Consider the following 12,556-nt stretch of genomic DNA (forward strand, 5'->3'; position numbering starts at 1 on the left):
ATAGCCCTTACACAGCTTGGAGGTGTGTTGGGTCATTGTCCTGTTGAAAAACAAATAATAGTCCCACTAAGCCCAAACCAGATGGGATGGCGTATCGCTGCAGAATGCTGTGGTAGCCATGCTGGTTAAGTGTGCCTTGAATGCTAAATAAATCACAGACAGTGTCACCAGCAAAGCACCCCACACCATAACACCTCCTCCTCCATGCTTTACGGTGGGAAACACACATGCGGAGATCATCCGATCTCCCACACCGCGTCTCACAAAGACACGCCGGTTGGAACCAAAAATCTCCAATTTGGACTCCAGACCAAAGGACAAATTTCCACCGGTCTAATGTCCATTGCTCGTGTCTCTTCTTCGCATTGGTGTCTTTTAGTAGGGGTTTCTTTGCAGCAACTGTAGCTCAGTTGGTAGAGCATTGCGCTTGCAACGCCAGGGTTGTGGGTTCGATTCCCATGGGGGGCCAGTATGAAAAATGTATGCACTCACTGACTGTAAGTCAATCTGGATAAGAGCGTCTGCTAAATTGTAAAATGTAATTTGACCACGAAGGCCTGATTCACAGTTTCCTCTGAACAGTTGATGTTGAGATGTGTCTGTTACTTGAACTCTGTGAAGAATTTATTTGGGCTGCAATTTCTGAGGCTTTTAACTCTAATGAACTTATCCTCTGCAGCAGAGGTAACTCTGGGTCTTCCATTCCTGTGGCGGTCCTCATGAGAGCCAGTTTCATCATAGCGCTTGATGGTTTTTGCGACTGCAAAAGTTATTGAAATGTTCCAGATTGACTGACCTTCATGTCTTAAAGTAATGATGGGCTGTCGTTTCTCTTTGCTTATTTGAGCTGTTCTTGCCATAATATGGACTTGGTCTTTCACCAAATAGGGCTATCGTCTGTATACCCCCCCTACCTTGTCACAACACATCTGATTGGCTCAAACGCATTAAGAAGGAAATAAATTCCACAAATTAACTTTTAAGAAGGAACACCTGTTAATTGAAATGTATTCCATGTGACTACCTGATGAAGCTGGTTGAGAGAATGCCAAGAGTGTGCAAAGCTGTCATCAAGGCAAAGGGTGGCTATTTGAAGAATCTCAAATATAAAATATATTTTGATTTGTTTAAAACTTTTTTGGTTTCTACATGATTCCATATGTGTTATTTCATAGTTTTGATGTCTTCACTATTATTCTACAATGTATAAAAGAGTAAAAATAAAGAAAAACTCTTGAATGAGTAGGTGTTCTAAAACATTTGACCGGTAGTGTACATTGTGTAATTTACTGATGGTCCCTAACTAGTCCCATAGGTATCCAAAGTCAAACCAAATGGTCAGTGTGCTGGGCACTACTTGGGTGCTGCCAGCTGTGGGCATGTGGGCAGGAATTAAATAAACCCAACCAAAGAAAAATTGTTACGTACCCTTCATGCCGTGACATACCCTTTTTTCCTAATAATCTCGCAAATCTCAGTTTTGGACGAGACTGACTTTATGACCAAAATTATCATATTTACACTTTGTAGTACATTTTGAAACTAGAATAAATGTTTGACACATATCGATGCCACATAGGACATTTTCAACCTGAGATGTTTTTTATTTATTCATTTGGTCTTTAATTGTATGAATGTAGTAAGTTCAATTGCCACTGTATATTTCAACAAAAGCAGAGACTTAACAAACCTTTACTAAGAAGAAACACGAAACAACCAATAGTCAAAATTCGGAGAGTTTATTTAAAGTGGTTGGTTCTTTTCTGTTCCAAGGGTTTGTGGAATAATAATGACAGTAATTATAAAAATGAGAGTACAGATGAACTGTGTGAAGGTGTGTGTATGTGTGTTTGCAAAAATATGAACACAGCAGTTCACTGAAAATTGCCAGACACCTTTTGAAGTATATATTATAAAACTAATTGTTTTAACAATACCACTATTATCTTTACAAAGACAATGACTGCATTCTCTTGAGCATTCAAGCTCAGCTTTGTATTGTACATGAAAAACGTTGAGCTGACAGTCCTCAGTTTACTAGAAAAATAGTTGATTTGCATCTCTCTACTTTTACTAATTGGCACACACAATTGAAATCCACTCATCAATTATGTTAGTAATACTAATTGGTAGTCAAGAGAAAACTATAACAATCACAACAATGTAAGATGAACATTTTTAATTAAAAAAACTCAAGTATATCAAACGATCTACTGGTTAAGAAATAATCTCAAACAAGGAGGTCAAAGTATCTGTTTCTTGCATATCTTGCATAATACAGCATGTCCAGATCTGGAACCTACTAACACTATGGAATTATCAGAACACAAGCAGGCCAAAATGCCAGGCCACCGACACCTGGAAATATGTGGAAAAAATAGTGTTTGTGGGATATTTGGTCAATATTCAGAGACGTTTAGCATTTGTTATACTGTATTTGAAGGAAAGGCCCACTTGACATCTCATAATTCACTTGTGCATATTATGTTTGTTGAAAAAGCAAAGGATATTGCGTAATAAAATCAAACCAATCACTTGTTCAATGTGGACCTTTTAGTTCTCCTTCCCCCTTCCCTTCTTTCCTGTAGGAAGACAATAAAAAATGATCAAACAATAGGGTCAATTCATCATAGATTCCTTGCTCAATATACATACTCATTTGTGGATAGGAATTTTACTTTATTACATTACTTACATTTCTACTTCTTACCTTTGGCCTTTGTCTTGGTCTTTGAGGGGCATGGCTTAGACACCTTGATGGTGGGTTGGCACTCTGCGTTGTACAGGGCCTTTTTCAGGGTTCCAGACCGGTTCTTGGATCCAGTAGCTGTGTCACACTCCCCCCAGCTGCCAAACTTATACTTGCAGTCAGCTGAAACGGCACAGGTCAGAAGGGAAAACCGTTGAGTATGGTAATTATTATTATTTTTAAACAAACTGGATCAGGAACACACCACCATAGAGCTTGCATGGCTACCCAGACTCCTTGCTCCGGCCAAACGCTACGCCACGCCCACGTACATTCGTTTCTTCCCCGCAATGAGTCTGGATCTGAGTACCTCCCCGACCCTTCACCGAATGCGAACACATTCGGGCCGTCTGATTGGTCCAAAAACCGATGGGTTGGGCCAGAGCCAGAACACACGTGGGTAAAGCAGCGGTTTGAAAAAACTTAATTGGCTTTGATACGCTTATTGGTTAGAGACGATCCAATCGCTGATGACTTTGCTTTGCACAACGCCCCTCATGCCCCTCGTCACCACTAACAACTTCAATGATGGCAGTCTCAGACTAAAGTATGTTGTGAACGACAGAGCAGCGGAAGAATTTAGTGTGAGTCGTCAGTCTATCATAAAACAGTCTGAACATAATTGATTCTAAATAAATAGTTCTGTCGTTTTTTGTGGTTATGTAAATTGCTAGGTATTTACTAAGAAATGACATGATAAAATTATAATTATGTAGTAACCTATGAATTACATGTTTGCTATATTTCTGATTGACTGACCACCACTTTACACTTTGAGAAATTAAAAGGTATATCAAGGGAAATGGAATCTTATATCAATGTCTAATTCCTACCGCCGAACTCCTTCTTCCAGTTGCAAGGCACTTTGCATTTCAGTTTCCTCATCTGGTCGTTGCAGGTACCCTCTCTGACACCGACTCCACAGTCTCCGCTGTTAGGCACACAGCTACCATAGCGCCATTCAGCACAGTCAGAGGCACCACCCTTGGCCCCTTTCCCCTTCTCTGTGAAACAAAAATATAAAGTTGCAATTATGTAAAAAATATACAGACAGAAATAATATCAGCAATATTACAATTAGTAAGGACAGGTTTCCAACTGAGGCTTTATGAACCTCATGAAAGGTGCAACTGCCATGCTAATTCTAAAACTGTGCATGGCAAATTAAAGCAATACATAGCAAATCCCTTACCTTTCTTATTTTTGCCTGCTTCAGTGGTGACTATCATCAAGGCCACCAGAAGCACCACGACTGTTGAGAACAAACCCCGCATACTGGAGAGAAAATAAAAAAAAGAGGGAAAAGAAGAAAAAAAACATTTCATTACAATTGTGGCACTAGAAATAATGTTACCATTCTGTAGGGCATATTGTGTGTCATTTGAGGTGACATCTGCTGTTCCAAAGGTCAATCTGATGTTCCTCTGGTCTGTATCTATAATCGAGATGAGAGTTGAAAGATCACGATCAAGGTCAAATACTGATAATTGCCAGCTATATCAAACTAATTCACATGTCCGTTCATGAGGAGTCTGCACATTACAACTCTACTTTAGAGGTGAAAGGTGAATAAGGAATTATGGTCAAAGAGCAAAACACATCATGTTGTACAAAATTCATTACATTAAACCGTTTTAAAGCTTGACACTCGAGCCTGTGAGAGTGAGAACTGGGAAAATACATGTGAGACGGCTGAAAGATTGTATAGATTTTTTTCCTATGCTCTCATGACTCAATTTAGGGTCAATCAGACAAACTGTGAGGCACACACAACCAGCAATGAGGATCAATGGGTCATGAGCTGCCCACTCCACCCTTTCACTTCCCCTTACACAAAACAACACATTTTCCAACATGAACACCAAACAAAATACAACATTTCATTTTGTTCGAAAACATAAATCTATCCTGTTCATGTTGATGACACATTGAACACAACTCATGTCATCTTATTGTCACAATGGCGCTTCCCATCTTTATGTATCATGGTCATTGCATGGCGGGGTTCAGCAATGGGCCCACTGTGCCACCATCAGGAAAATTGGACACATAGCCCTAGGACAAGTTACTTCGGTACTGTTTACCATGATTGCCAAATATCAGAACTCAAAATTAAACTGATCATGCAATACAATATGCTTTTGATGTATTTTGGATCATTTTTACATCTTCTACTCCAGAACCGCTGGACCGATCGGGACCAAATTTGGTATATAGCATCTATGGATGCAAGACTAGCTGAAACAATATGGCCGCTATGAGCCAATGAGCTTACATTCATGTTTTTTCCTGTCCAATAGTGCCACAATGTAGCCATACTTTACAGGTTTGCTAGGCTGGCCATGTTGTTTGAGGTAAGTTTCTGCTAAACCCCTAAAAACAAAGGCGCTGGGGCGAACAGTGGCACTGTTTCCCCCTTTACAGATTTCAGCTTTAAGAGTCTAGTTCGAAAGAAGAGGGCAGTAACTCATAGATAAAGTAATAGCCCTCTATTTCTGAAATGTCTGGTTGTCTATAAGGCATCTCTCAAGTTCTGAATTTCTATTTATTCTCTGACTTAATTGAGTTAATGTCTATTCTTTCTGCCAACAGTCCCAGTGCTAGCAGCAGGGAATGGAAGGCAGCACCAGATCACCATGGTGAAGGCTAACCCACCTGCTGGGAGGTGATAGGGGCCGCCCTGACAGGGAGAGCGCGATGGAAGAGGCTTGGTTTGAAGCCATTCTTCTGGGGGACACAGGGGAACTGCATGCCTCTGTCTGGGTTAGAAGAGCTCTGAGATGTGCCAGGACAGACAGGTCTTGTATTAGTTTGAAGAACACCCACAAAGAGTAACTATTTTCATTCCAGGAATCTGACTTCAATAACCCAAAACAAGGTTGCCTATAATACCAAATCCTTGATTTTGTGGTGGGAATCTAAAAGTATTTAATGCTTTCCCTTCAAAAGATTAGCGGCCCTATTCAATCAATCTGCTTCCCAGGGTAATAAAAACAGAAACATTGCTTCTCGCTATGCAAAGAAGTGTTTGGAATATTATGAAGTTTATTTCTGTGACATACAATCAACATTCAAGGCACAAGATGTGTTTTCTGTGCCATAGCCTGATTATTGGTTATGATTAATTAGGACCCCCTCATTAACGACTGGCAAAATGCACAAATCCTACTAGTGTCCTAGTGGAACACAAACACTGAAGGCATCGAGAACAAAGAATTGAGATCACACAGCAGCAGGAAACTAAGATGTCACATTCTGGGCTGTTCACGATATGTCATGTGGATGTTACAATGAATCTTCCTACAACACAAACTAAGATGCCAACCCAGCAAACCAAAATTGGTTCTGTGAAAGTTCCCAGAACATTTGTTAGGTTGCGGCAAATGTTCTCATAATACAACATATGTCAAGTTGTGCTGATGATTATACAATGTTTGCATAAAACATTTGCTTGATGTTGCAAGAATGTTCCCAGAACACATTTGTCTGTTCTTTAAAGGTTCCCAGAATGTTTCATTAGATTGTGGGAACAGTCTGGTGGGAACATTGTGGGGACATGACAAAAGATCTGTTCCTAAAACACAAAAACTGTCCAGTTGTGCGGATGATTACGCAATGTTTATTTTAGAATGCAAAAAAACTTCACCTGATGTTACGCGAACGTTCCCAGAACACATATTTTATGTTCTTTAAAAGTTCCAAACACATTTCTTTAGGTTGTGGTAACATTGTGGGGACATGGCAAGAAATATGTTCCCAAAACACATAAACTGTCCAGTTGTGCTGATAATTACAATGTTTCTATTAGGTTGAAAAAACATTCAACTGATATTGCAAGAACGTTCCCAAAACACATTTTTATGTTCTTTAATAGTTCCTAAAATATGTATTTAGGTTATGGGAACATTGTGGGGATATGATAAGATAGGTTCCCAAAACACAAAATCTGTCCAGTTTTGATGACATTCTTACAATATTTGTATCAGGGTGCACAAAACATTCCCTCAATGTTATCAAATTAAGTTTTGAACAGTCGATAGAGGTTTCTTTCATGTGTTAGTGTTGTTTGTACAACAATCCATGTAGAAACACATATGGCAATTATTTGGATTTGATTCTACCGTATTTGGTTGATAGTTGCAAGCAGGGATCAAACCTGGGCTTTGGAGTGTTATCCTTGGAATTAATCCACTGCACCACTGGGATGTGACTAACACAAATATAAAGCTGTTTACACCTTTACTCTGACTTCCAGGTTGTGGTCTTTATCTTTGCAAAAGATAGGATAACAAAACCTAGAAAAATAAGTATCCTCTATTATTTCTTTCTCTACCAATTGTCTTTATTTGCTGTAAAGTTGGGATGTTTTTACTTCTATTTTCCCTCCATTTTACATTCTAGTCATTTAGCAGACGCTCTTATCCAGAGCGACTTACAGTTAGTGAGTGCATAAATTTTTCATACTGGCCCCCTGGGGACCCGTGGCGTGCTCTACCAACTGAGCTACAGGAGGGGCAAACTTGATTTCAGAATTCTTGTTCAATTATTTCCTGGCAGATTGCGGAGCGGTGTACATAGATGTGCATATGTACTAAGACATATACTGTAGCCATAGTTTGGATCATAATTTAAGGATCCACTAGAAATATTAAGATCCTGGTGGTGCAGCAAACTAAGTAGCCTACAGGGCTTGAAGATGGCGGATCGCAGTTTCAAATCTACTTCATTACCATTCTTGAAAAAAGCTATAGCTTTGTTTGGACAATACCCTAAAAAAAATATAATGATGTAAGAAGATAGGAATGCCATTTGTTTAAAAGTTTGGCAACTTCATACAGTATAATAATGTTACATTACACATCAATATTAGCAGAACATTGCAGCAATGTTTTCAGAACTAATTGCATTATTGTTGAAGTATGTTTTTTAGAACAATTCTGGATCATCATGTCATAACCTTACAGAATAGAGTCCCGCAGGAATGTTTCTTGTTATAGGTGTTAGTAGTAATATCTCCATCAACATTAGCTGAATATTCCAGGAATGTTTTCTAAGAACAACTTCTATTGCTCCAACATTTTATTGCTTAAGTATTTTCAGGGAACGTTTTTAGAACCATCATTTCATAATGTCACACTATAACTTTTTGAGACCATTGTAGGAATATTCCCTGCTTGTTGTTATGGGTGTTTTGAATAACATATCCATCAACATTAGTAGAACGTTCCTGTAATGTTTCCTCAGAACCAGTTCTATTGTTCCCACATTTTGTTGTGGCAGTATGTTCTAAGAACATTACCGGAACATTGTGTTATTACATTCCTTGGCAACCTAATGAGAACCTTAGGGGAATGTTCTGTGCTAGTTTTTACAGATGTTGTAAAGAAAATGTTTGTGAATGTTGGGAGAACATTCCAAGGACATAGCCACAGGAAGCAGGGATGCTGCAGCACCCCCTGATAAATGTAAATAAAAAATATATATCTAAAAATATATATAAATAGATTTTCAACTACATTTGTGAACTAGGCCTTATTACTCCTTTATGAGCCTTTCCTCAGCACACACCAACCCCATCCCTCCACAACAAAAATACTATTAAGCCCCCCCCCCGTCGACTTAGCGGGAATCTTAGATAATGTTCTGTGAATGTTCCCGGTTTGCTGGGAAGTCTCTGATGAACAGCACCCTTGTGAAATGCCCGTCGCCCACGCAAACTCATCTAACAGCAACATTTGTTTTATTGGTTTGTGCCTGAGCCAATATGTCCAGAAGCTAAGCAGAGATGGCAGCCACATCCACTCACATTGCTGTATGCTCACATTGAACTTTCCCTGCCTGCGGGCAGTCCTGGATAGAAAGGTCAGCCACAGCTGATGAATCAACAACTCACTGAAAAAGTCCAATCCATTTGAGGTTATCACCTCTCTGAACTATAGCCTCGTACTGTGTGAGGCAGAATGCCATAAGTGGCAGCCATCCACTCACTACTGAAGGGCAGCTGGTCTACCTGAGAATCTACCAAGGCACGATAATTTTATCAGGCAACTTTACAATTGGCTTCTGAAAGTGTTAGTTCTTTATTTGACTGCTCATCAAAAGGACTGCGAATGAAAGTGATGGCTACACCAGGCCAGGCCGGCCGGGCCTCTGGCACATACGCTTACTGCTCCTCTTCAAGACAGTTGATAAAATATTCTGTTGACCCAGTAAATCTGTCTTCTGTCCTCAAAAAAGTAATTAAGCGTCAGTGGCCAGTGAGCATATCTAAACACTCCAAGCAACCATACATCTCTGGACACTCCCCATTCTCAACTACCACCACTCACTGAATCTCTATCTTTTTGTATCACTGTTCAAAATGATAGAGTCCCATTTTCAAGAAAAAGCTGGCTCTTTTTTTCCGCACCAGCTAGCAGTTCCAATGACATTCTTCCCCTGGTCATAAATGTCGAGGGGCTACTCCAGGCAACACTTTTGTCTTTGATGAAACAACACACAGCAGGCCTCGTCTAACACACTGAGCCTTTCCAAGGGTGAGGCCCAGAGCGCCCTCAAAATATTTTATTGTTCTTTGCTAATGCAGACTCCCTGTATCAAAACAGAGTCTTTTCCTGGTCTCCTTTCACTCCATTCTAAAGGGCCACTAGACAGATATCCCATGCAGAATATTTTTTAAAACATTTTAGTCATTTAGCAGACGCTCTTATCCAGAGCGACTTACAGTTAGTGAGTGCATACATTTCCACACATCTGAATGTGAACTTAGCATATTGGGAGAAAGGTCATCTTAAAATACCACAGCTTACTAGAGCTAGCATGCCCAATAATTAGCTTAATATGCCTACAAACATTGCTATTTTTATCCGTGCCAGTAATCTTTATCCATCAGTAATGCAGCTGTAACGAGAATGTTAGAATAGTTAGGTATGGGTGTCTAAGAGATCTTCCTTTCCCAAACATAAACATGTCATTATGAAACATCACCCACTATTCACCCCCCCACCCCCACCCCACCCAACTACCACCATCTACCCATCACACAATGGGATAAACATCATATTTATTGCGTAGCAGAAAGCAAACCAAATAGTCAAATTGGATCAGATACCGTAACCATCATAATTCGATTGACTCAAATGGTGCTTCCTCTTGCTAACAATCTAATAATGGTCCTAGACCACTGTGATCAAATAGATAACATTAGAGTTACTGTCAAACACAAATCTAGATCAGTTCTACAACAAAACAATAACAACAACACATGGAAAGCAGGACTACACTGAACCTGAAAAGCATAAAGCGTAAAGTCACTCTTGTTTTTTTTACTGCAAAGCAGCATTCCTCGTCTTCTCAGAAAAGCCACTGACCGCAAAAAAAGGATGGAATGCCCACTAAGGCCAATCAGAGAGACGCTGCAGGGTAGAGGGTCACTCTAAAGAAAGACAGTTAACAAAGACACAGAATGTCCTGGCCTACTTCAGGAAGTAACACTTAGTGGCCAACAAATGGCTGAATCGCATGCTTTATTTGATAAAATATAAAAATATAGGTGGATTCTGGCCGTCAGAGACCAACTGTGCAAGGACAGAATGATTCACATTTTTGCTAAACATCCTCCCTGCCATCAAAGATGTGAAAATAATATCCCTTCTAGTTGAGGCATGGCAGTCATGACAGAATGGTTTATTCTCTAAAAGTGACAGTGGCCCTTGCCTACTTACTTCACATTCCTTCCTATTTCACGACACGTTAACATATCCAATGACATACTCCATCATACCCATGAGCAGTGAGAGAGAATAGTAGAGGGGCCCTGCACCCATAAATCTCTGCTGAAATCAGGCTGAATGGTGCATTTGAATAGCCAGGGAGAGTTTTCTCTGTCTTTTCAAAGCTGTTTCTCTCCACTGATTATCTGTGCCATTGCCTCAAGGTCCATCTGCCAAGCTCTAAAGCTCCATGCTACCCCTCCTCCCTTTCTGAAACCTAACCCTGAGGCACTAGCTGTATCCAGCGTGCCCAATAACTTTCTAAAAGAGACAAAAATACAACTGGAAAAACTATTATAACAACAGACTGAGGACTATCTTCTCCCCATTTCATCTCTCTAAGGTTATGTTGCTTTGATCGTTATCTCTGACTGCAAATAATATTATACAGCCTCTTACACAGCCCATACTTTGGATATGGGGGGAGAAAGCAAATGACAGGCGGGGCAGCCATAAATTGTGGTCAGGTGAAAAGGAGAACAACTCTTGAGTGGAGTGGATAGCATTGAATACAAGTACTTGAGGTTAGAGTCGATTTCAATGGTCATATTCTTGAGGTGGGAGAGATGTACATGTATATTAATTTTCGTCATTTAGCAGAAGCTCTTATCCAGAGTCACTTAGAGTTATTGTTCAAGTGAGGTTTTCTGGTCATAGAAACCATTCAATGGCCCAAACAGAAAGCTAAATATTTCTGGCACATGAACACAATTAAGATTGTGGAATAAATGGTTATGCTTTACTTTAACATGAACAAAGACATGTAAAAGTACACTTTCAAACTATGTAGCTTCACTACCATCAACACTAGAATGTGTCACCCCTGAGGACGTTGTCACACAGTGCAAAAAATAGCTAACATAATTATAAAGTTATTAAACTCAAAGCAAATGAGTTATTAAAACAAAACGTAATTTGTCAACAAATTCTTCAGAGCCCTAAGCAGAACCGCTTGCAAATCCTTGACTTCATATTTAAAATTAAACGAAATGTTTTTGATTTAACGAACGTTTATGCCAATACGCAGTGCCACTTGCTTTTTGCGCAAATCGCGTGTATAGGACAAAAGTTGTGTGTTCATTACTGGCAAAAGTTATGAATCTATGCAGTAAAGCCAAAACATGGTGCATAAATTATTTTAAAGACCATACAACTAAAAAGGAAAACTCAATAAAGAAACCTACACACAAATAAAACCTCCCAAGAAGAATAACTCCAGTTGAGAAATTACACACGACACGTCAGTTATTCTCCAGAGGATTCCGATGATGGAGACTATATATTTGAACTATTAAAAGTGAGTAATGACAATGTTGTATTGAGTGACACAAAGTAACATCATTTTATCACCATACATTTGGACAAATACACATATAACTTACTTGTTTTCTTTGATCGTACTTCTTGGCGAGAGTTAAAGGTCTTACTCTGAGCCACAAGAGTCTTACTCTGAGCCACAAGAGTCCTCCAATACCTCTAGACCGGCCCGCTTGCTCTTATTTGTCACCCTCCCCTTTGTTTCTCCAAAACTAGTTTGAGCTGGTAACATTACAGCCACATTAAAATAACCACCTCGTGACATCACTAACCCACGTGATGATTACGGGTCAAAAGACGCCTAACCCCAACCCCTGTGCACTACTAGTCTAGGATATTAACTTTTTGATGTTTTATTTTTGTGAATCCCTAGATGTATTCTGTCTTTGTAGCTACATGACTTTTTTATGCTTGCATATTAAAAAAACATTGATTACTATATATACCCATACCAATTTCACCACCAGACATTACCACAGAGAAAGGAAAGCAGAATGACATGCTCAGACTACTCTATGGTGCCTACAGAATGCCTAGGGATGTATGCATCATAAATGTATTAACAACAACAACACAGTAAATGGTTTACAGGAGGACAGGAGGGATTGACCAGTCATTAGCCCTATAATTCCTGGCCATTCCTGTCCACCTCTGATTATGTACCCAGAGAGCTTGTTGTCACACAACAGCTTCCATTAGACAGGGACCCTGGGTAAGA

The 12,556-nt window shown here is 39.6% G+C and overlaps 1 protein-coding gene across 1 annotated transcript; it reads right to left on the reverse strand.

Moving 5' to 3' along the window:
* Positions 1-1,723: 1,723 nt before the first annotated feature.
* On the reverse strand, positions 1,724-12,052 carry LOC121559954 (midkine-B). The gene is made up of 5 exons (XM_041872981.2): positions 11,904-12,052; positions 3,942-4,024; positions 3,583-3,753; positions 2,711-2,872; positions 1,724-2,582 (listed from the first exon to the last, which is right to left on the reverse strand). Exons 2-5 carry the CDS (start codon positions 4,021-4,023, stop codon positions 2,554-2,556), a joined length of 444 nt encoding a protein of 147 aa, XP_041728915.1. The 5' UTR covers position 4,024; positions 11,904-12,052; the 3' UTR covers positions 1,724-2,553.
* Between the last annotated feature and the right edge of the window lie 504 nt (positions 12,053-12,556).

The sequence above is a fragment of the Coregonus clupeaformis genome, unplaced genomic scaffold (genome assembly GCF_020615455.1).
Source record: "Coregonus clupeaformis isolate EN_2021a unplaced genomic scaffold, ASM2061545v1 scaf0180, whole genome shotgun sequence".
Taxonomy (NCBI): domain Eukaryota; kingdom Metazoa; phylum Chordata; class Actinopteri; order Salmoniformes; family Salmonidae; genus Coregonus; species Coregonus clupeaformis.

What these genes read in the sequence shown, in the direction of transcription:
- LOC121559954 (XM_041872981.2), bottom strand. Translation starts at nt 4,023, where the DNA reads ATGCGGGGTTTGTTCTCAACAGTCGTGGTGCTTCTGGTGGCCTTGATG. An exon ending in AGCAGGCAAAAATAAGAAAG is followed by an intron (nt 3,754 to 3,941) that starts GTAAGGGATTTG and finishes TTTGTTTCACAG; the next exon opens with AGAAGGGGAAAGGGGCCAAG. An exon ending in GACCAAGACAAAGGCCAAAG is followed by an intron (nt 2,583 to 2,710) that starts GTAAGAAGTAGA and finishes GTCTTCCTACAG; the next exon opens with GAAAGAAGGGAAGGGGGAAG.